This window comes from Carassius carassius, chromosome 27 (assembly GCF_963082965.1).
Source record: "Carassius carassius chromosome 27, fCarCar2.1, whole genome shotgun sequence".
Classification (NCBI taxonomy): Eukaryota; Metazoa; Chordata; class Actinopteri; order Cypriniformes; family Cyprinidae; genus Carassius; species Carassius carassius.
This window is the reverse complement of record NC_081781.1, coordinates 16120209-16143497: the sequence shown is the minus strand read 5'-3', so window position 1 is coordinate 16143497 and position 23289 is coordinate 16120209. Positions and strand designations below refer to the sequence as shown.

The 23289-nt window shown below is 37.6% G+C and overlaps 2 protein-coding genes across 3 annotated transcripts in view; one reads left to right on the top strand and one right to left on the bottom strand.

The window, feature by feature from the left end:
* The window catches only part of kdr (kinase insert domain receptor (a type III receptor tyrosine kinase)), a 167583-nt gene that overhangs the window by 117825 nt on the left and 26469 nt on the right, over positions 1-23289 (top strand). The gene's annotated exons all lie outside the window — the stretch shown is intronic.
* pdgfra (platelet-derived growth factor receptor, alpha polypeptide) lies at positions 102-23289 on the bottom strand. Its single transcript, XM_059512965.1, has 29 exons — positions 23076-23289; positions 20753-20833; positions 20366-20626; positions 20025-20276; positions 19445-19587; positions 17825-17987; positions 17494-17680; positions 17180-17295; positions 16782-17072; positions 16365-16631; positions 15776-15906; positions 15498-15666; positions 15179-15368; positions 14923-15038; positions 13659-13785; positions 13263-13459; positions 12444-12538; positions 11229-11361; positions 10723-10827; positions 9173-9283; positions 8807-8960; positions 7461-7621; positions 6717-6832; positions 5653-5775; positions 5390-5501; positions 5183-5282; positions 4980-5085; positions 3287-3525; positions 102-2005 (listed from the first exon to the last, which is right to left on the bottom strand). Exons 2-29 carry the CDS (start codon positions 20808-20810, stop codon positions 1861-1863), a joined length of 4368 nt encoding a protein of 1455 aa, XP_059368948.1. The 5' UTR covers positions 20811-20833; positions 23076-23289; the 3' UTR covers positions 102-1860.

Sequence of the window (23289 nt, the reverse complement as noted above, 5' to 3'; positions counted from 1 at the left end):
TCGGATGGGTTAAATGCAGAGCACAAATTCTGAGTATGGGTCACCATACTTGGCTAAATGTCACGTCACTTTCACTTTCTTTTCTTTCTTCAACTACAGAGTTCATTAAATCTCATTTATTGAAATATAAATCTTTTCAATGTACATGGTCATAATGCATATTTATAGCAAAAGAATAACATCTGTTAGAGGGAATAACTAGAATTACACATTTACACATATTGTACCATAGTATATACTTCATACCTCTCCTCTGTTTCCCCTCTTCCTGCGCATGAACATTCACTCTACTGTCTCTTTAGAAAACATTTACCTTCTCTTTTCCACACAGACATATTTTGAACGTCTACACACACACACACACACACACAAAAAGCAGAACATAGAAATGCTAGAATAACTTTTTTAAAAAGAAGCGTTTTAAAAAGTGCAACATTTTAATATACATCTCCTCTCGACTTGCCCGTGAAACAGACCACAGTAGAGGGTGAAGACGGGGGGCAGGCAGTGATATGCTGAAGTCCTGATATACAATCATACACATTTACAATGAACAGTGATGTATAACATCAAAGTAAAAATCTAAATGACGTGTCTCTAAGATGCTTCAAGACTACAGGATTTTGCTATGAGTAAATCTACACTGTGATTTTCAATTGCTTTGCATTAGGGAGGTCACATAAATCTTCACAAACAGCAAACTACCATGTCTGTCAGGGCATGATTATCTCAGTTATCTTATTTGGTTTAATGCTATAAAGCTATAAAATCTAATGCACAGGAAAGTAAACCTTGAGGAGATTCTGAGGAAACCAAAAAAGGTACCGATTTTCAAACATGAGCAAGTCATTTAACTGAACCGCAAAGTCTTTCCTCATTACTAGACTGGTGTATAAACTTTGAAAACAGTGTGAAACTTCATGAAACAAGTCATTACATTTGAATCGACTTTTACAAAAGCATAGCTTTGAAAATGAGTAATGCCTCAGATTGACATAATAGTTCAGTAAAAACATTGACATAAAGATGTTGACAAAAACAGACATAAAGATGTTTTAAATAAGAGTCATATCAGCATCTTATAAAGGTTGAAGTCACAAAAATACATGTGACTCACAGGTCAAAACACAGTTGCCATTTTCTTCATTTAGGACTACATAATTTCTCCCGACCCAACCCAGTATTCACAAATAATATATCCATACTATTCAAACAAAAACTATCCAGTACAAAAATAAATTTCAAACTGCCACACTTATTGAGATATTGATGATATATGATCAGCTACATTAAACCTATACGTGCTGTTTAGTTGGTGGACTAGATCCTGTAAAATTGTGGGAGTGAGGTGAAAAAATGGGCCTGATCCAAAACAGAAGCCATGTTGACCTAGTTGTACTGTTTTTTTTTTTCTATAGTGGTTTTTAGTAGCTCAGATTAATTCATTTAAAATGTAGCAGTTGTGAAACCACTCAGGTCATTGATATGATTAGAAATGACATGCTTATATTGCTGATCGGAATGCCCGTCAAAATAAAGTTCATATAATCCACTCAAACACAATACAAACATACAGAAATGATATACAAAACAAATATGTCCTCCACTTCCCCTCCTTTATTGGTCTTAGCTCCATTAGAGTCACTTAAACAAAGAGGCCCATCAAGAGCGCTCATGGAGTCATTTGGTCCACTGCTAGTTCCTCCAGACCTGTAGAGGGCGATGACTAATCTAAAAACATCAATGACATTCACGCAGGCTCCACGAAAGTGAGGTGAGGAAAATATGGCAGAAGGATGCGAGATCATTGAACTTGGAATGAATCCGAGGAATGTTTGTCTGTCTCTCTCTTTTCTTTGCTCAAAGGAAACTGTCCTCCACCAGGTCTCCTGAGTCCAAGCACATCTCGTCCAGCAAGGTGATGTCCTCCAGGGTCTCTCCCTCACGCTTCGTCATGGAGCTGCTGGAGCCTGTCTCTATTGCGCTTTCCTCTGACGTCTGAGAGCTGTAGTGAAAAAGCGAAGACAATTCATTAATACCAAGACTCCCTGACCATGACTTTTAAGTATGAACTTGTAAAAAAAAAAAAAAAAAAAACACATATACATAAAATTGAATTGAAAATTCAAATTGAAAACAAATTGTAATAATATTTCACACACACACACACACACACACACACACACACACACACACACACACACACACACACACACACACACACATATACAATATATATACAATATACATATATGGAGTCTGTAACATTTTGTAATGTGTTTGAAAAAAGTTAATCTATAAATATTGTAAATGATTGTTGTTACAATTTAAAATAACTGTTTTCTATTTTGATATATTTCAAAATGCAGTTTATTCCTGTGATGGTGAAGCTGAATTTTCAGCAGCCATTACTTCAGTGTCACTTGATCCTAATATTTGGTGCTGAAGTAATATTTCTTATTATCAATGTTGAAAACAGTTGTTCTGCTTAATATTTTTGGAGAAACTGTGATACATTTATTTCTGGATTGTTGTAACATTATACATGTCTTTACTGTCACTTTTGTTGAATGGAATGAATCAGAGGAATGTTATCAATTTACTGCATCCTTGCTAAATAAAAAGATTAATTTCTTGAAAAAAATTTATAAAGAAAGTACTAACCTAAGATGTTTAAATAATATTGTATACCGTAATTCCTCAAATAAAAGCCGGGGCCTTTATTTACCTGAACTGTTAAATGTAACAGGCTTTTATTTGAAGCAGGCTTTTATTAGAGGCAAGCTTTTATTTCTAATTCCATCTGTTTTATAAGGAATTGTTTTAAATAACCCGTTTTAAATTAAAAGCGATTGCGTTCCAGTGGACACAGATCATAACATTAGCACAGAATCAGTTCAGAATCAATCACCAAAAGAATCAGTTCGGTTCAGACGCTCTGTGTGTCAGTCTGCTTCACGCTGAATCACAAATGCGCAGTATCGGTTATCGAATCGGACGCGTCCGACAGAAACACTTCTCGGTTCAGTGTACCGGTGATCCGAAAACCGATGCAACCGGTTCTTGACTCGAGAACGAGAAATGCTGCGGCAGTGGGCGTTTTTTCCCCCAGCCTTTATGTGAGACCGGCCTTTATTTTTCCGTGTTGACCACGCCCCCGGCCACTATAAGAGGCCCGGTGTTTATTTGAATAAAGGTTTTTATTTGAGGAATTACGGTATGTCCAAAATCCTCTTGAATCATCATCCTAACACAGATTGAGAATGTTATGTATTTGGTGGGCTACCTGTGGCGGTTCCTCTTGCTGTAGTCTTCATTTGACAGCGGGTCGAGGTCCGGCAGAGGAATGATGTATCCGCTGTCAGAGCTGAGTCTCTGTTCATCAAAGCCGCTCTCGCGGTCCTTCATTTTGCCTTGGTTCTTGTAGAGCACACCCATGTATGCATCATCATTGTCAATGCACTGCACCCGAGTCACAGCGGGGTGATCGCTCTTCAGGAAGTCACGATTCACGCGTTCGTAGCACTGCACAAGAGAAACATAAATACAAAATTACAATTTATAAATAAATAATATGTAATTAATATTTAATACAAAAAATTATAGAAATAAAACATAAACGTATTACAGCACGTGCACTAACAATATAACAAACCAAAAATAGATAAAAGAGCTGTAATGTAGCTATAAATGAAACGTTAATCTCAAATTAAGCTTGCAATTCACTGTTCTAGGTTAACACATTGTACTGAAGGAAATGAGGGAGAAATTGAATCATTTCTGGCAGTTGTAAATAGCACTTCAACACCACCATAAACACTGCTCAACCCGAAGTTCTGCCCCATTTCTGCGAGCGTTCTGTGGTTACTTGAGGGCTTACTGGCCCATTTGCGAACCGCATTTCCCACCACACCCCTGCCCAAGGTGCTATAACAGGAGCTAGTTATTCCCTGGGCCATGTGACTCTGGGAAGCAGTGTTTTGAAGTACCACGTGTGGTGTCTGTTTAATAGAGCAATTAGGGCTAGCTTGTGGATGCTAACTGCATGCTCCTGGCCATTAGCACTGCGGGGTTTGCCTTGTTGGGGCGTTAGCCAGCTGGAGCACTGCTGTGCCAATCTCTGTTAGTGGTCTGGCTGTGTTGGCAATGATGACATATACGTCCCCGAGGCCTCAAAGCAAAGATTGACACACAGCATTTAAGCTACAGGAAGTGGGAAGCCATTTCCATCATACTTTTATCTGGGCCATTTATTATGGCATGGCGTGATATTTTATTACAGTTTAGAAAATGTTTCATTTTCTATTATAGTTTTCAATTTCACTTTAGTTGAGTATAAGTAGCATTTATTTAATTTTGTTATTTTGACAATTCTAAAAGTAAATTTGATTTAAATATAGTTTTATCTATTTAAAATGTATTTGTCCCTACATATTATTTGTGTTGGTGTCTATTCAAGATTTATTCACCCATAAGCATCTCATACAGAAAGCTTTGGAAAGCTATAACCACTTCCTGTGGTGGTCCTTTTGCCAAAATATATGAATTAGATGTTTTTGTGGAACAAATTAATTACTACACCAGTTACTACATAGTGCACATTTGCCAATTTCATATATATATATATATATATATATATATATATATATATATATATATATATATATATATGAAATTGGCATTTTTTTTAAAATCATTGTTCATAAAAATATTTTATATAAAATAAAAATACTTTAAAATACATTTAGTATGCTATAATCATTGCACAAACATTTTTATATAGCACAGAAACATTTTTAGAAACTTTAGTAAATAATTGTATATATATATATATATATATATATATATATATATATATATATATATATACTCCTGAAGAATTATTTGATCCCAAATAAAACTGAAACGATTTGAGAGTGATAAACATAGAAAGAAAGAACAGAGAATCTTGAAATGGTGTGTTCATGTTGCAGGCTTACTCTCTTATATCCTGAAGGCAGCAGAGAGGCCACCGTTTCACTCAGGCTGTGGAAAGATGGTCTCTTCTCTGGTTCACTGTTCCAACACTTCATCATAAGTTCATAGCTGCACATAGACAAACAATAAGACACCGTTTAGACATCTGCACCAATTAAAGGCAAGCACAGCAACACAGTCACATAGACTTCGAGATGGAACGTACACATCACTGGACGAGTGCTCAGGTTTCGCCATTCGGTATCCACTCTTGATCTTGTTGTAGAAGCTGGAATCCACAACCATACCTGGATAAGGAGTCCCTCCTACAGAAACAACAGAAACATATGGTATTTTTGGTAACTGAAATATGGAATAAATAAAATGTGTTGGAAATAACTTCTAAACAAATCTATGGTGACAAGAAACGTACCAAGAGAGAAGATCTCCCATAATAAGATGCCATAAGACCAGACGTCACTTAGTGTAGTGTATAAGTTATCAAAGATACTCTCAGGGGCCATCCATTTAACTGGAAGGAAAGTCTGTGTGCGAGAGAGAGACAAAAAGAGAACTATTAGAGGACTATAGTTCCAGCTCTTCTTTCCAAAGAAGGTCACGTTAAAACACTAAACATATCCATAATCTAAGATGAATAATCAAGAACACCACATTAGGACTAAGACAAACACTCACACTTCCTTTGGAGACGTAGTTGTTATCATGCATGATGTCTCTAGCCAGTCCAAAGTCACAGATCTTCACTATCTTGCCTTGAGACAGCAGGACATTACGTGCAGCCAAGTCTCTGTGTACACACTGTGAGAAAAAGAGAGAAAGAGACACAGAGAGAACTAAACGAGTGAGCATGTGTTACAGAGACATTCAGTTCAGTTTTAGTGGGCTGTATTATACAGAAAGATTATTTATTTGAGATAGCTCTGGATATCTGAAGTGGTAAAACATATTTATTTATCTTTTCTATGTCTTTCCTCCCCATGTAGTCTAACCCAGATTACTTCAAGCCTTTTTTTTCCTCACTAACCTAATAACCCTAACAAAAGAACTAAAATACTCCATAATCAATGCATAATCAAAACAAATGCTAATTTTAAATATTTATACTGTACATAATGTATTTCACTTTATATTATCATTAAAATTTTGACATTTTAAACCACATAGTAAACCAAGCATCTACACAAATATTTAATAAATATGTTTTTGTTTTGTTTTTTACATTATTTTATTATTAACCTTGCAGAATCTGCTTAAGTAGACCCTGGTTGGGAACCACAGCCTTTCCTCAGCTCAGTCCCACCCTTGATTTTCTTCAAGGGTGGTCTGAGGGTCCACTTTTGTAGGATGAGATTTAGTAAACCCCCTGTTTCCAGATTTTAAACACAAGAAGTCTAATTAATACTTACTATAACATAACATGAAATGATAACATAATTTCCAATGCTAGGCCTCTGTCCTGAGAGGCTTTATTTTACCAAGGAAGTTCTGCAAACCCTCAATCATATGAATTTGAACCATATAGCCACAGCGCATACAGGCAATCATTTTCTCAAATATAGTAACCTGCCATCAGATCACCTCCTCCGCAAAGACTTTCAGAATCACTTTAATGTTATGTCTCAGTGTTATGTCTAAACTGAAGAGCTGTAAATATAAGTGAGATCAAAAGTGGTTTATGCAAATGTTTATGGACAAAACCAACAGAGGCAGTTTTCCTGCACAAACAGGATTTAACTTACGTTCTTAGAGGCCAAGAACTCCATCCCTCGTGCCACCTGATAGGTGAAACTGAGGAGGTCCACTGTCGTCAGGCCTTCATTGGTGTCATCTGAGAGAAGGTTCTCAACTTCACTCTCTGTTGTTCACACAGAAATATTCTGAATTAGCACTGAATGCTGAAAATGATCTTATGTGTGTGTGTGTGTGTGTGTGTGTGTGTGTGTGTGTGTAAAGTCTGAGGAATGGCAGGCAGATGTATGCATTAAGACGTTTGTGCTACAATTACCCTCTGTAATTGTAGGGTGTTCAGACTACAGTGACATGGGTGGACCTCTGCTATCACTAGCTAAACATCAGTGTGCGCGCGTGTGTGTGTGTCCTATAACCAGCAGCCAAGCCAAACCAGACCACAGCATGCCAAACCGACCTGAGTATGTGCAGCATGCAAGGGACAGACCAAAAAATAAAGTGCCAAAGGGGAAAAATCTGTTCCTCGTACAAAGCTGCCATATGGCTTGCAATACACAGGCTAGTTACAGGCTAGTCTTAATTATACTCTTATGGTGCATTTACATTCATTTTTAAGGCTTGAAAACTTTGGTCCTTATTTTTAACTGGAAGGAAAAGAGCAAACAGCACATTCTTCAAAATATCTGCTTTTGTTTTCCACAGAAGAAAGAAAGTCATGCAACAACACGAGGATGAGTAAATGATGACTGAACTGTCATTTTTGGGTAATTATCTATTTAAGAGAGTTCTCTCACCGTTGAATTGTCTTTGGGAGGGAGGATGGTCGTAGTCTGATTTCTGGATGGGGGAGTATTTTGATGCTTCACTCATTTCCAGCATGGGGACGTACTGCACGGTGTCCGCCTGCTTCATGTCCATATAATCACCTTTCCCCTCAAAAGACAGGATGACATAGCTGCACACACATAAAAACAGAAATAGTAAGTAAGTGAGAAAGTAATGCTGTGTAAGGTCACTCTAGCCAAATGAAAAAACTCACACAATCTTCACTATCAGTCATGCTAGTATATCATCAGAAAGATCTGATGTGTAAGTGAAAGTAAAGAGATTAGATCACCAGTCATCTTAATGTATCTTACTACATACTAACCACCTGCGTATTCTCTGAAAAGTGGCAAAAGTTTGTTTTGTTTTATAACCTAGCTGGCAACTTAATTATGCTGCTTCCTAAGATACACTATATACAGTAGCTAAAAGTACTGGGACACCCCTTTTAAAGAACTGGTTTGACTACTTTAGTTATTTCCATGAGTGCAAACCTTAATGTTTAAGCATATAATGATATTCTAGGGAACTGTGTGTTTCTAATTTTATAGCAACAGTTTGAACACGACCCTTTTCTATTCTAACATGACAGTGCATCTGTGTATAAGGCAAGGTTCAAAAATAAACAATTGTTTCAGTCAGTGTGGAAGAACTTGACTGGTCTGTAAAAAGCCAAGTCCTAATCCCTGCTGAACACCTCTGGTGTGACTTTAAAAGCAGAACCTGAGCCAAAAACTGATCACAAAAAAACACATATGACTTGTGCATTTTGTGTCATTTTAGACACTTCCGAAACTGTTTTAACAGAGATGGAAATACATTTTTTAAACACATGACTTACGCTATTATGAATTATGTTTCCATCTTTGTTGCCACTGTTTTGGAAGTACTCTTTTGTGTTCTAAAGAAGGGAGTGTCCCAATACTGGCAATATAGTATATGTCATTTTGGCCAAATTTTAAGAAAGCTGTGCATATATCCTCTATAGTCCCTATAGTCTTGTTATTGGTAACTAATGCTAAAAACTATTAAAAGTGTTGTAGTTAACTGAAATAAAGATAGCTGCCTTTATGAAAAGGCAACCTTTGTAGGAAGCTCACCCTCTACCTCTTCACTTGTCTGTTGTCTCTCTCCTCTCATAAATTACTTCACGTACCCAGTTAGACTGAAATCCTGACAATATTAATTTTAAATCAGATTAAAGAACAAGATAAACATTTCCTAACATCATATTTCGACTTAAAAAATACATTTTTATGATTCACCATTTTAATGAATTCCATTTTTTTGCGTGTGGGTGTGCGTGTTGGCTGACCTCCTGCTACTCTCATCAGCTGGGTTGATGCCAAAGATGTCTAGCTCTTTCTTTCCCTTTTCTGTGTGGTGGCTGAGAAACCCATCTCTGTTCTTATGCAAGTAGTTCACCAGGTCTCCATAGAAACAATACTCCGTGATAATGTAGATTGGTCCTGAGGGACAAAAAGAGTGAGAGCAGTGTTAATAAAACTGGTCTAATCTTATCAGAGACTTGTAAAATGTCTAAAAGCAGGAGGTTAAAGTTCTACATAGCACTTAACTCTGCCTGTTAAAATGCCACACTATAAACACCCATGAACCAAGTAGACACCACCCTAGAGACCAAGTGTTTGTGTCTGTTATCTGTGCGTTTGTGTATTTTCACCTGATTTGGTGCACGCTCCCAGAAGGTTGACAATGTTTAGGTGAGGGCCCAGGTGTGTCATAATTTTCAGCTCTGACATCAAAGCCTGTTTCTCACTGGAGCGTGCTGTCGCTGAGAAAGCAATCATATTAACCACTTAAATACACTCTTAACAATTATTTGTTTAACAATTATTAATTTATTTATTTATTTACACTAAGTAAAAGTAGCCCGCCTTGTTGGCAGAGGCTATTTACACTAATTCTGCCCATCAACATATGATTCGATTAGTCATCATTACAAAAGACTAGGGATGGGCGATACCTCTTATTTTATTTTAGATCCGATAGCAATATTTTCAAGCCCAGTATCATAGATGTTGATATCTCTAATCTAAACTGATCTCTTCAATTATTAAAAGAATAATTAGCCTGGTACTGTCGAGCTAGGTGGGCGTAGCTTCCAGCTCCCGCCTCTTTGCCCATTATCGATTATCCCGGATATAGAGGCGGGAGCTGGTTGCAGAAACCACGCTCACCTAGCTTGACGGTGGAGACAGCAGCGGCAATCCACCTGCTACTGAAGTGGCCATGTCCTTAATTATGCAGAAATGTAAGGCTTAATATAATTTAAACGGATGAGTTATAAACCTCACAAGTTGTCATGATGGGCAAATTAGCTATATAGACAAAGTCATTTTTTGAACCAGGCTGTAAACATTTTTATTCCTGCTGTAAATTTGGGCATTTTTCTATGGGATTGATTCTCTTTTGTAGCCAGCCTCTAGGGGCCAGTTGACGAATTACAGTTTAAGTCACTTCTGTGTTCTGCTGAGCAGGAGCAATGGTTCTATCCAACACAATTATTCACTAATGTAGTCTATTTTTTCACTTAGAAGCTTATTTTATGCACCCAATTTCTTGATAAATAAATGAAATTAATGGTTAAAAAATGCATTTCAGAATCAATAATTTTATGTGAGGATCGATCCTTTCGATACAATATCAGTATCGAAAGTATTGATACTTAAGGATCAATCCACCAATCCCTACAAAAGACTTTACACTCAATAAGTTATTTTTGCATACCGTTTTATAATGTACTTCAATACTAAGGTGCAGATAATTGGCACTTTTTGCTACTTTAACATAGTGTAAATCGAATCTATAGCTATTTGCACTTAGTGTAAATAGCATATCACAAAAAAATGCTGCTATTTGCACTTAGTGTAAATAGCATCTATAGCTAAGAAAATATGCTATTTTCACTTAGTGTAAATAGCATATAATTGCTTTTTACACAGTGTAAATAGCATCTATTGCTATGTGCACTAAGTGTAAACAGCCTCTATCACTATCTATAGATGCTGCCTAAAAATAAAGCTTCCATAAGAGGGTTTTCAAATAGATGTCAGAAAGGAACCATTTTGGGTTCCTCAAATAATTTTTCAGTGAGTGGTTCTTAAAAAAACATTATATTCTTAGTGTGAAAAACATTTGAACAATCAAGAGAACCTCAATTAACAATGCATTTTATACATGGAACTACTAGTTAAACTTCAGTTAACTCACGTTTAAGCATTTTCACTGCCACTTTCATCACAGGTTGAGAATGACTAAGTCCATAAGCAGTGCCTTCCACCACTTTCCCAAATGCACCTGAGCCCAGGACACGACCTGCAACACAAACACACACACACACACACACACACATAGACACAAACTTGAACTCATTTGCATAGACAGAGGATGCCACAGAAATATTAGTCTAAACAAGCATGTAAACTCAAATCGCTTCCTGCAACTTTCAGTATCACCACAGTGGTTTCCTGTTAGTAAAAGATCATTTTGCATGTTTGAGTCAAAAACCTCAATCAGTCTGTACAGTCACCACACAAAGCTCCTTAATAAGATCTGCACAGTAGATTGTGATGATGTCATATTAGGACGGGCTATCAAGACAACCACAATCCCATCAAGTACATAACCACAACAAAGTGTCACTTAAAGATGGTTGAACCACACTGAATCCACAGGACAGGATCATGGTCGACTGATTCATTATAAATATTACTCACCCAGTACAAGTGAATCCCGAGGGAACTCCCAGCGGGAGTCATATGGAAGCTGCATGGGGTCGACATAGATGTACTCGTGACCGTCCGGACTGACCGATTCAATCACACGCCATCTGATCTCATAACGTGGTTTCTGTAAAGAGGTGTACAAGGAGAGAGTAATTCTCATGTGGTTAGTAACAGAGCTTTCTGTTACAGAAGGACGGTCAGGCTATTCCACACTCAGGCTGAGAGGGGAGAAGTGTCATTCACTCACAAGCAATATGACAGATGTTCAATTGACAGTCTCATTTCAGACCTCACAGATGCTAACATGACTGTGCTGATGCATCATGTCTATTTATGCCTCAAATGTGTATGAGTGACTAGAAGGCTGATTGTGAAAGAGTGAATTTGGTGATTTGTGAATAAGTGCAAGTAAGTGAATGAGTAGTTAAGAGAGTGGTAAGTGAGTTAGTGGTTGAGTGAGTAACTGAGTGAATAAGTGAATGAATGCATGAATGAATGGACTGAGTAAGAGGCTAAATAAGTCAATTAGTAAATCTCACACATTGCAAATGTTTGATAATATTTGTAATCTTTTTAAAACAAGTCTTATGCTTACAAATGCTGTATTTATTTGATAAAAAATACTGTAAAAACAGTATCTAAGATAACTTTTTTCTTATTCCATTCATAATATATTTCAAAATTTTAATTATTTCTGTGACAGCAAAGCTGAATTTTCATTGTCTTCATTGTCACATGATCCCTCAGAAATCATTTGGTGCTCAAGAAACATTTCTTATTACATATCAATATTGAAAACAGTTGTGCCACTTCATATTTTTTGAAAGAACAGAACAATTATTTGAAAAAGGAATTTTGTCACATTATAAATGTCTTAACTGTCACCTTTGATCAATTGAATGAGTCCTTGTCGAATAAAAGTATTCAGTTATTAGAAAATTTTTACTGATAAGTACGGATAAATTAACAAGTGTTTAAAAGGGTGAGCAAGTTAGTGAGCAAATGGGTGTGGAAATGGTTGAATGGGTGAGTGAATGAGTGATTAAGTCAGTGGGTTAGTATGAAGAAATGAGTAAATGGGCAAGAGAATAAGTAAATTGCTAAATAAATGAGTGAGAGAATGAATGAGTCAATGTAAATGAGTGAGTAAACGGGAATAACAGAGTCAATGTGAGTGAGAGAGTGGATGAGTAAATGAGTGAGTACCTGTTTCCAGATAATGACCAGCACAATGAGTGAGATGATGACAATGACCAGCAGCACCAGAACAGCAGCAGCCACAGTCAGCTCCGAGTGTGGACCTGAACACACCAGCAGCAGCAGCAATGAGGAAGAGGAGGGTGGAGATATGGAAAGATATGGTACAAAAATAAACTCTGACAACTGCCAAAACAAAACATTTCTTAATGAGCTACAGCTTCATTTACATACCTAATAATGTCATCATAATAGAGTATAAATATTTTGAACCACATCACACTCGTATGCTGTATTAATCAAGGTGCCCAGCATGAGCAATTTATTTAAACGGTAACTTAGTGAAGCAAAACCCCTGCCAACAGAAACACATATGGATTTGTTTCTGAGGACCATGGACGGTCCACCTGAGGAATCTATCACAGGAAAAAGACGTGGGGAGCCTGACAAGACAGGCACGGTTTACAAAATGAGGCTAACAGATGTAAAGACTTCTAAAGTAGCGTTTGCTGAATTCAAAGAACCATGATGAACAGATAATCACACAAACACATAAATACAGAGATGCTTCCTTACAATGACGGAAACTTCAACAAACAAAACCTAGCCTCAGTGCAGATCTACTGCCAGCAATTCACCCCTAAATAAACTGTACACCTGTGATTCAAATTAGTTTCAAATCAGCTTGAAACTTTGTTTACTTTGTCTACCCAAGACAAACAGTGACACTAAAGAGATTCACAGCACTTCAAATCATGGGCTGGACAATAAAATCAGCTCCTAAAATTAAAAAGGAAATCTGTAATGCGACAAAAATAGGCCTCTTACCATTTGACACGAGTTTAACCTCTCGTGAAACAGCGCCCATGTCATTCCTTGCCACACAGCGCACAGCAATTGTGCTCTCAAGATGGTGGAAGATGATGTGACTCTCAATGTTGTTGTCCACTTCCATTTGCAGTTTGACTGTGATGCCCGTAGAGTTGATCGGAAGTGGCATCCACTGGGAGGAATCGTTGGCACAGCTGGTGGAAGAAGGAAAAGTGCTCAGTGTGATGTCATTATGGTGACTTGACTTTCATCTCTAGGGATGAGACTGTGTCATCTACTTTGGACTGCTTTTATAGAAGGAAAGGGTGAAAAATTAGGACTGAATAAAGGAAAACAGAAATATAGAATCAATACCTGTAGGGTAGCAGAATGAAAAAAGAGAGGAATGCTTACTGTTTAATGTTTTTACAGATATAAAAGTCCACATCAGGGGCGGGGGAGCCAGCAGCAGTACACACCACTTCCTGACCTGCAGCAGAGCCGTGGTGGATATCCACCAGGTCCACAATCACAGGGGGAACTGTAAGAAGAAAAAAATTTTTTACACTGGCCCTATCCATTTTTTTCTATTGATCTAAAGTGACAGTAAAGATATTGAGAATGTTATAAAATATATATATTTTTTTAATTTTTTATAAATGCTCTGATCTTTTGAACTTTCTATTCATCAAAGAATCCAGTATGCATCGTAGCTCACACGAAAATATAATGCAGTACTGTTTTCAACACAGATAATAATAGGAAACAGTAATGTATGTAATGGATGATGAACATTCAGTTTTTGCCATAACAGTAATAAATTGCATTTTATTATAAAGTACTTTTTATTGTAATATTTCACAGGGGTTCAACTGTTTGATTAAATAAATGCAACCTTAACACGTTTCTTTCATCTATGAAATCATTTTACTGACCCAAACTTTTTGACCAGTAGTATATTTATAGCCTATGCATCAGAAAAATATTTTCTAAATATTTGAAATATAAAACAATGTAATGAATGTTTTCTTTGCAAAAAAAGAGAGTAATATACCACAAATTATTTATTTATTTATTTTAATTTGAAACAAAATAATGTAAAATTAAGGCTATGACTTCATATGAACACTTTCGTTACAAAATGATGCCAAACATTGGTTTGCTTGATGCTTCATAAAATGCGTCATGTTTTATGAAATAAGTTATAATTTAATATCTTATGTATCATAGAGCCTTTATTTTTGAGCCTTCAAATGTGTTTCATGCAACAACAAAAAATAAATCTTTATATTATCAGTAAATTGTTTTTTTTACATAGTTAAGTACTGAAAACTACCATTTTGAAGCAGTGCGCTTTAACTTGGTGTAATTATTTTCAGTATTTTCCACACTCCTGGTTAGGACAAATACAGTACATAAGAAAACCAACACTTAAAGAAAACCAACACTTAAAACCAATACTGTAAGCACATGTAGCTACACACTGCTTGACAAAGATCCTCCAGTTGACAACAAGAAAAACAAAAACAAATATATGTAAAGAGTGGTAAAGAAAGATATAGAGGTGCACCGAGATAAACAAACATGAAGCAGAGGCAAAAGCAAACACATGCAAATGTAGGTAAACAAAGGTTTGACAAAAACAACCTGCAGCTACAGAAAAAAGAAAAGGTCCCACCTTTAACCTGAAGGTAGAAACTGTTGCTGGCAGTCTGGCTGCCTGTTTCTGCCCTGATGGTATAGTTCCCACTGTCCTCTGCTTTAGCCCTGATCAGGGTCAACATGCCTTGGTAACTGAACAAACAAAACAACAGCTTTAACGCAACACTTTTAAAAGAGATATTGATGTGATTCTTTTTTTCTATTTAAGCACAAATATAAAATGTGATATTGGAAAAACAGTGAATATGTGAAAGCGGAGCTTTTTTAGTCACCTGGTCTCATCGATTTTTAGGAGGCTGGTGGTGATCTCTGCAGCAATATCTCCCAGGACCGATCCGTCCTTTAACCATGTGACTTTGGGGGCAGGGAAAGACTGTATGGCCACCCTGAACTCTCGCACCTCGTCCAGCCTAGTAGTCTCCACTGGACCAATCATTGGATTTATGTGCACAAACTCTTGATCTGCACACGAAAACCAAAAGGGCAGTTTAGGACTGCAACTGAATCACTGTGAGAATGTAATCATGTGTGAATTTTTCCATATGCATTAAAAATCATATGTATCTGTGTGAGTGCATGTGATCACTGTACCATAGACTGTAATAGTGAGTTGTTTGGTTTGGCTCTCATTGCTCTTAACATCAGTGATGGAGCAAGCATAGACGCCGCTGTCTTTTAATGAGGCATTAGTCACTGTCAGAGTATAATGGATCTCAAGATCTCGCTTATTCTCCTTTACGGTCTTTACTCCTCGACCCGCCTAAGAGAGAACGACAGAGGGAGATATATTTATTTTTTGAATTCGTTTAATATTGATTTTGAGGGAATGTGATTTAAATCTGTTCTTTTTTATTCTGTTTCTGTCTCACCATTTTCCCAGGGTATTTCCAGTGGTCCTCCAGTATCTCACTGTTTCTGGCTACACAGTCAACAGTGATGGTCTCACCCACCAGAAGAGCTTTCTTCTCTGCTCGCAGCTCGACTTCCACATCAGACCCTCCTGAGAGACAATATAATGATTGCATGTTAAGGTGGTTTAATGCATGGGAGGGAAATGCAAGTCTTGGTTAGCTTAGTATAGTAGGCTACACATAGCAGGATCATGTCAACAAATAGATAACATATAATTAGAATAGTGCTAGAGTTAGAGGGTCAAATAAAAATGGAAAAGATGTGGTTTTAGGACTCAACTCCTCAAATTCAGTTGGGCAGGTCATTCCATCGGGAGGGAACAGTTAATGTAGAAGTCCATGAATTGTTTTTTACAATTTTTATTTTACATTTAAAACAGAAATTACAGGTAGAAGTCTATATGTATATATATATATATATATATATTATGTGTGTGTTTGTGTGTGTGTGTGTGTGTGTGTGTGTGTGTTTGTGTGTGTGTATACTGACAAACGCAATAATTTCTGCATTGTCACATGCCATCCACACAATCAAATTCATTCTCACCTGTCCAGCCATGAACAATGTACTCTATGCTGTCATGTGTCTGTCCGTTAGTGAGGGCCCTGCAGACATACGTCCCAGAGCTGAAGAGGCCAGTGAATCCTCTCGTGCTGTCATAGACGCTGGGCAGAACCTGATTGGTCTCGATGTGAATCAGGGAGACTTTGGCACTGGGGTCCGTCACACGGCAGGGAATCTCCATTTCATCATGACTCGTCAGCACATGGTTTTCAAAAGGGATCATGGACTGCACAAATGGCGTTTCTGGATCTGTTCATGTTTTTGGAAAGAAATGAAATACCAGTTTGCCATGTACAAAGGGCTTCATAACTTCATTAACTTCATTAACTATCTAGCATATTATGTTTTTCAAACAACGTTACTGTGTCAATCTGGCTTGTGTGAAAATCAAATCAGTACCTGGCACATAAATATAGATGGAGGTCTCCTCAGTGTTATTGCTGGACTCATAGTAGCAGATGTATTTTCCTGTATGGGCGGCCGTCGCATTGCCAACAGTCACAGTAGAGATGAAGAGTCCTTTTTTTTCAGAGTCGAACTGATCGTGGAGATAAACAGGGCCGTACCAGGAGAGCTCGGCCTGACCTCGACATGTGAGTCGGAAAGTGGAGTGGAGAGACACCTCCATGCTGTCCCTCTGGGGCCACATGACTGGAGCCAGCACTGACTGTGGCAGCTCTGGGCACATAGCTGATCACGACATGAACAAGAATTTGAATTTGAATTGCAGCTTTAGATTTGGGTATCTAAATCATCACGGGCACTTCATACATTTTTGCTGTTTGATATAATAATACCTTCAACTAGCAGTTTGAAAGAAAATCTTGAAGTCCTGGAACCAGTGGATGCAACAATCTCATAGACGCCACTGTCTTCCTCTATGGGGTGACGGAGAACCAGAATATTCTCATACCTTTGTAAGAAAAAGACTTGATCATTACAATTATTTCAGTGGTATTATGACACTGACGTATGACTTTCATATAAATATTATCAATAATAATGTTTTTTTTAAGATAAAACACCACTATTTTTAACAGAAAGACTAATATTGGTTTATAAAATATGACATTTATATTTCTATTTTATGAACAGGTTTTTGAAATTCTACCTGAGGCCTTGTAGATGAGTGGTCTTGGCGGAGATGTAGCTGTCATCCAGCGGAAGGTCATCTTTAAACCACCTGACCTTTGGCTCAGGATCAGCATCAATGTAAATAGTGAACTCTTTTTCCTCCAGAAGCGACACAACCTCCACTGGCCCAATGCCATTAGATATTACTTCCACAAAAGAGCTCTCTAAAGGTCAGAAGAAAGAAAGAAAGAAAGAAAGAACATTGATTGATTGTCTACTCCACATCTGTTCAGCCCATCTCCATTTACTGGTGTTTTAATGGTGAAAGCAGAGGTGTGTAGAGTCAAGTGAGAAAGAGAAGTGCACACCGTGGACTGTGATTCCCAGGCTGAGAGACTTGGTTTGATCAGTGAGCTGGTTGGTAACAGCACACTCATAGAGTCCAGTGTCTGCCACAGAGGCTTTTGGGATGTTGAAGATGTACTGAACCTTGTCTGGGAAAGTTAACTTCATTGAAACAGCATCTCTGGCCTGAATAGTGTAATAATTAGGAGAGAAAAATAAAGAGCAGTATTACAAACATTGTATTTATTATGGATACACATGTGGAATGATGACAGCATAACAGCGATCAATTGCGGTTTTTCTTTTTTTCTTTCTTGTTAAAATTCTGTTTTATTAACCTCACTTTTCTATGCAAAGATGAACTTTAGTGTCTAAAACACATCTATGTCCATATTTCAGGCTGCTGGAAATACATCTGCTCTACACGAGTCACAAACAACCCCAGCAGAACACAGAACGGCTCCAGTCCACACAAGGATTTGGTCTCTACACAATTACACGCTGCTTTCAAAAACAGAGGACTCTTAATTTTTCTTTCTGACAGACTCATTTAAAAAAATAAATAAATAAAAATTATGGTGAGCTACATTCAGACTTTACCAAACACACATAAAAACTAACTAACTGGCATGATTTTTTTTTCCACAACCAAATTAACACATTGTCAAATAGAAATTAAAAATGAAAACTAAACTAACTATAACTAACCAACCAACTAACTAGCATCTTTTGTTTTGGAATTCATCTTTATAAATGCACAACAACAGCAACAAAAAACGAACTTACTAACATCTTTTGATTTGATAAACCATACAAAAACTACTGTACATCAGCCAAATATCAACCTAAAACCAAAATCAAAAAATCTAAATCAACCTAAAACCACCTAACTATCCAACTGACTTACTAACAATTTTTGATTTGAAACTCAATGTAAATCAACCATACAAAACTATACCAGCTAACTATCTATCTACCTAACTATCTACCTAACACCACCGTTAGATCAACTAAAATTACCTTATTATGCAACGATCTGACTTACTAATATCTTTGGTTTTGAAACTAATTGTTCATCAATCTTACAATCAGATAACTATCTACCTAACTAACTATCGACTTAACCCAACCATTACATCAACTAAAACTAACTACCTAACGAACAAACAAATTGACTTACTAATATATTTTGATTTCGAATTTACATTAATCATCAAACACACAAAATATATGAACTAAAACTATCTATCAGGCATGTTTTATTTTTTCATGTTAAAACCCTTCATTTAACATGTTAGTACATGCAGACCTCTGCGGCCTTGTGAGTCCCAAACACGTGGATTCACAAGACCACAGAGGGCTCACAGAGGTGAGAAACGCACATCTGTCTTCAACACTCACAGGACAGTCGGGTCATAGGTCAAAGCACATAGCAAATTAGTCTCACTCCTTTCCTTTGAGGTTTGTACATTTTTGTATTTCCCTCCAATCAACTAAAGAACGAGAGAATACTGCCCCAGAATATGCCTTTGCATTACACCAGGAGTCTTCAGTTATAGATGTTTGAAAAATTAGTTTTGTTTATATTCGTAAAGTACAAAACAGAGGGAAAGAGTGAAAGAAAAAACAGATGAGGGTCTTGCCTGTTTTTGGGGATGCAGCCACTGCTGGTGGAAAGCCTTCCCAGGAGACGTTTCACAGGTCAGATTGACAGCATCCCCCTCTTTCACATCCTCCATACTGGCACTCAGCTTTATGTTGAAGCTCTTCTCTTCATCAACATCATCTTCAATACAACACAAATCATGCATAAAACATGAACGATGCTGCAATTAAACTCCTTTTCCTCACTAGTCTTCTAATTAAAATAAAAACATGTGTGAGTGAAATCAGGGACAGTTGTTTGATGCAAGGACTCAGTCCAAAACCAAAGCAGATACACCAAATCACTTAAGCTGTGTCTTCAAAAGGCTATAAATGATAAAGTATAATGATCCAATATCAAGCAAGTGTGCGTCAGATCTCACACCTGCAGTCCACCCCAACTCAAAATGTCATCACTCTTCAGTAACAAGAATTTGTCATCTCCCTTGGTACTCGTGTAATGTCAGAGCTATGACCTAATGTTTCACTTTTCCTTGTCAAAATCCAAAACAATCCATTATACTGTTTGAAATTTGAATAACCCTCTAAATGGTTAATTATTTGTGTTGCGTTACTTACCTATGTCATTTGTCACGTTATAAACGATGCTCTGCACTGCTTTGCCATTTGCACTCGTCTCGCAAACATATTGACCTGGTGTTATTACACCGAAAAAGCCGAGTTTGTGGTCGTAAAGCACAGAAACTTCAACCCCACTCTGCAGGTTTCTGAGAATCACTTGAGAATGTGGGTTTGTAGCGCGGCAGGGGATAGTTGTGCCAATCTCATCTGTCTCAACAGCAGACTCAGACACGAATGGAACCTCAGGATCTGTTGAACAAGAGGTGAGAGTCCCTTTTACAAATGCAAAATGTACTAATTATTTTATATATATTTAGTAGTCCTGAACAATAATGTACCTAGAACAAAAATGTAGATATCAGTGTCTTTTTCAGGTTGATCCTCATAGAAGCAGGTGTAGAATCCTGTGTTAGAGGCATCAGCATCAGTGATCACCAAAGTACTGTGATTAAATTCGGACTGCACTGCACTGTTGAGTGGTAAAGGCTCGACCCATGTCACTGTCCTCTCTCCGGAGCAAGTGATGGTGAACTCAGAATGAGGTGTGAGAATAAATTCCTTTTGATCTGAATTAATTACCGGCCACGGTTTTGAAACATCTGCAGGGAAATATTTAACGTATTTGATTAATTATAGCTTATACCTTTAAATTACAGTGGCACATATATATATATATATATATATATATATATATACATTTTCCTTGATTTTTAACTTCCACATACCTAAAAATACCCCTAGTAAGACAATCCCAAAAACGAGATGTGTCTCCACGAACCCCATGTTCACTTAGATCTTGCTCAGCTGAAAGGGGAGAAAATATGAATTTTTTTTTACGATTTTACAAACAGACAGAAATTAAAATAACTAAAAAAAAAGGCAACTATGTAAAACAGCCAATTTCTGTGTCAGTTGTTGTGAGTTGTACTGTATAGCTATTGATCTCTTATGGTTAATCCAGTATAAAAGATGAATCTCTATTCAGTAATAGCTCAGGTAGCCTAGGGAGACCATTGAATAATCGGCAGCAGAAAATTTTGGAAAGGTTCAGTGCCAAGACATAAAAGGTCTTTGAGGAGTCTGGACGCGGTTCAGTCAGTAAACTGACGCCAGACTCTGTCGGCGGAGCGCTTGGATAGTTCGCTTCGGCTTTGTTTGACCACCAGGTGGAGACACAGTACACATTTTCCCGAAGAGACGACCGCTGCGAGTACGATCAACGGATACGAGTTTTCAATGTTCCACATGTAGAAAAACATGGCATTTTCATGCAACATTCGTACAGCTGTGACATTTTAAACTTTTCTGACCTTTGAGACTACAGTGCGTAAATTATTTTGATTTCAAAAGTCTCGTCACTGGTTTAAGCGCTTGTTTGGGTAAATGTCTAATCAGACATTCCGCGCGCGTGTTTTGTCTCTGTCTGTCTGATCCTCGGACCCCTGGGTTCCATCAGCGCTTCAGCAGACAGTCAGTGCCACTTCATTTAAAGTGGTCAGCTCTGTTAAAACTCAGTTATCTTGAAGAAATGCACCAATGTAGTCCTCTTCGAAAAAAAAAAAAAAAAAAAAAAAAAAAAAAATATATATATATATATATATATATAGTAAATTAATTAAGGTAATTAACTGAAGAAATCATGTCCAGTTATTTTGTAAAATAAGTGGTCTTCTTCAAGGTCTACTTTCAAAGTGATGGAAAAAACTATTTTTACAGTCCAGAGAAGACTGAAGCTCTGCCGTTTGCTCATGTCAGCCCTCTCAAGCTAATTATCCTTGGTGAATCCGGGGGTGTTGAGTAAGACTGTAATTAGTCGACCCCTTTCTGTGCTACAATTTGGGAATCCATTGGATTGCCGTGGGAACCAATTGTGGAATGGCAGACGCGTGCGCTTTTGGTACCGCTCATCTGTCCAGCGGTGACATGAGCGCAAATCTCGGCCCGAACTTCTCCTCGCACCCCCATCGCCAGGCGCCCACACACAGATGCGCAATTGACTGCCAAACACAAACGATCCGCCGCGCTTGACACTTTCGGGCAACAGCTGAGCGAGGGGTGCCCTCCAACTTCCAGTTACTTCATGCGTAAAAGCGATTTCCATGGGAATAAAAGAAAGCGGTCTAAAGATAGTCTGTCGAGATAAAATCGCTGAGTACAGTTGTAGTCGCTGCAGAGATTTTTTTTCTTCTTCTTTCATTTCATCCAGTTTCAGCCTTTTTTTAGTCAAAGCAAAGCAACACGGTGTCCTTGATCCTTGGTAATTAGTACCTAAATTGCATTAAGTTAATCCACTAAGAGAAGTTCCCCATTCATGCAGATTCATCATCGACTCGGACTTCAGCGGAGAAGGCGGCAAAGACGTTTTCTGAACTCCTCAGTCGTGCTTCGACTCCATCGCCCCGCAATAAAAAATTCTCCATTCCGCAGACTAATCCAAAGAATGATATTCCAGTATGGTTATGGGCATCCCATTTAAATTCTATTGGGTAAACAAGTCTCCAGATCTAGTCCGAAATGTGGTTGCCATTAGATGCCAGTACTGCTCCTCTCCACGGGCTGAGGCACCCCCAGCTGCGCGCCTGCGGCTCCAACCGAGATCCAGCACAACCAGGCTTTGACTTTACTGGTAATAATGCGATTCATTTGGGAAAAAAATGCATAATCCTGCTCGATGCAAGAGTGTCAAAAATCAAAGTTAAAGAAAAAAAAACTTTCGTTTTTTTCTGAGATGAAAACTAATGATTGACGTTTCCATTGTAAGCGTTGATGGAAAACTATTATTAAACTAAAATCCCCGTATCCATTGATATAGAGCCAAATCGTATATTTTTTCTTCTTTTTACTTGTCGTCTCAGAAATAGAGAAAACTAATTAATTAAAAAATGCAATTGTTAAAAATAAATAAATAAATAAACATCTTTAATTAGTCTCATCCTGAATAAGTGCAATTATGCTCAGAGATTCAAGTGTTTTTAAACGTCTGAGGGAAACTTTGTATGAAAGAAAATACAAAAGAAACTAATTAAACTAATTTAAACATACAATACCTTTTAATCCCTTTTGGTTGTTCCCTTTGATAAAAGAACAGCCAAAATGAATGGCAAAGCTCTTGGTAAAATACTCTAATCAGCCCAAGGGTCCTCAGTTGTAAAGCAGTAGTAGCCTAATCCTCTTCCTTGAGCTGCGCTCCTCCGTCCTGCTCCACAGCCACTCACACAAATGCGCCTCTGCAACAGCAACCTGTAATTGATTCAATGTTACA

Bases quoted from the DNA above. Each gene is read 5' to 3' on its own strand.
- pdgfra (XM_059512965.1), bottom strand. From the start codon at position 20,810: ATGGGGTTCGTGGAGACACATCTCGTTTTTGGGATTGTCTTACTAGGG. The intron at 17,073-17,179 runs GTATTATTATAT...TGTCGTGATCAG, and splicing joins TTTCAAACTGCTAGTTGAAG to CTATGTGCCCAGAGCTGCCA. The intron at 15,369-15,497 runs GTACAGTGATCA...TTTCGTGTGCAG, and splicing joins ACTCACTATTACAGTCTATG to ATCAAGAGTTTGTGCACATA.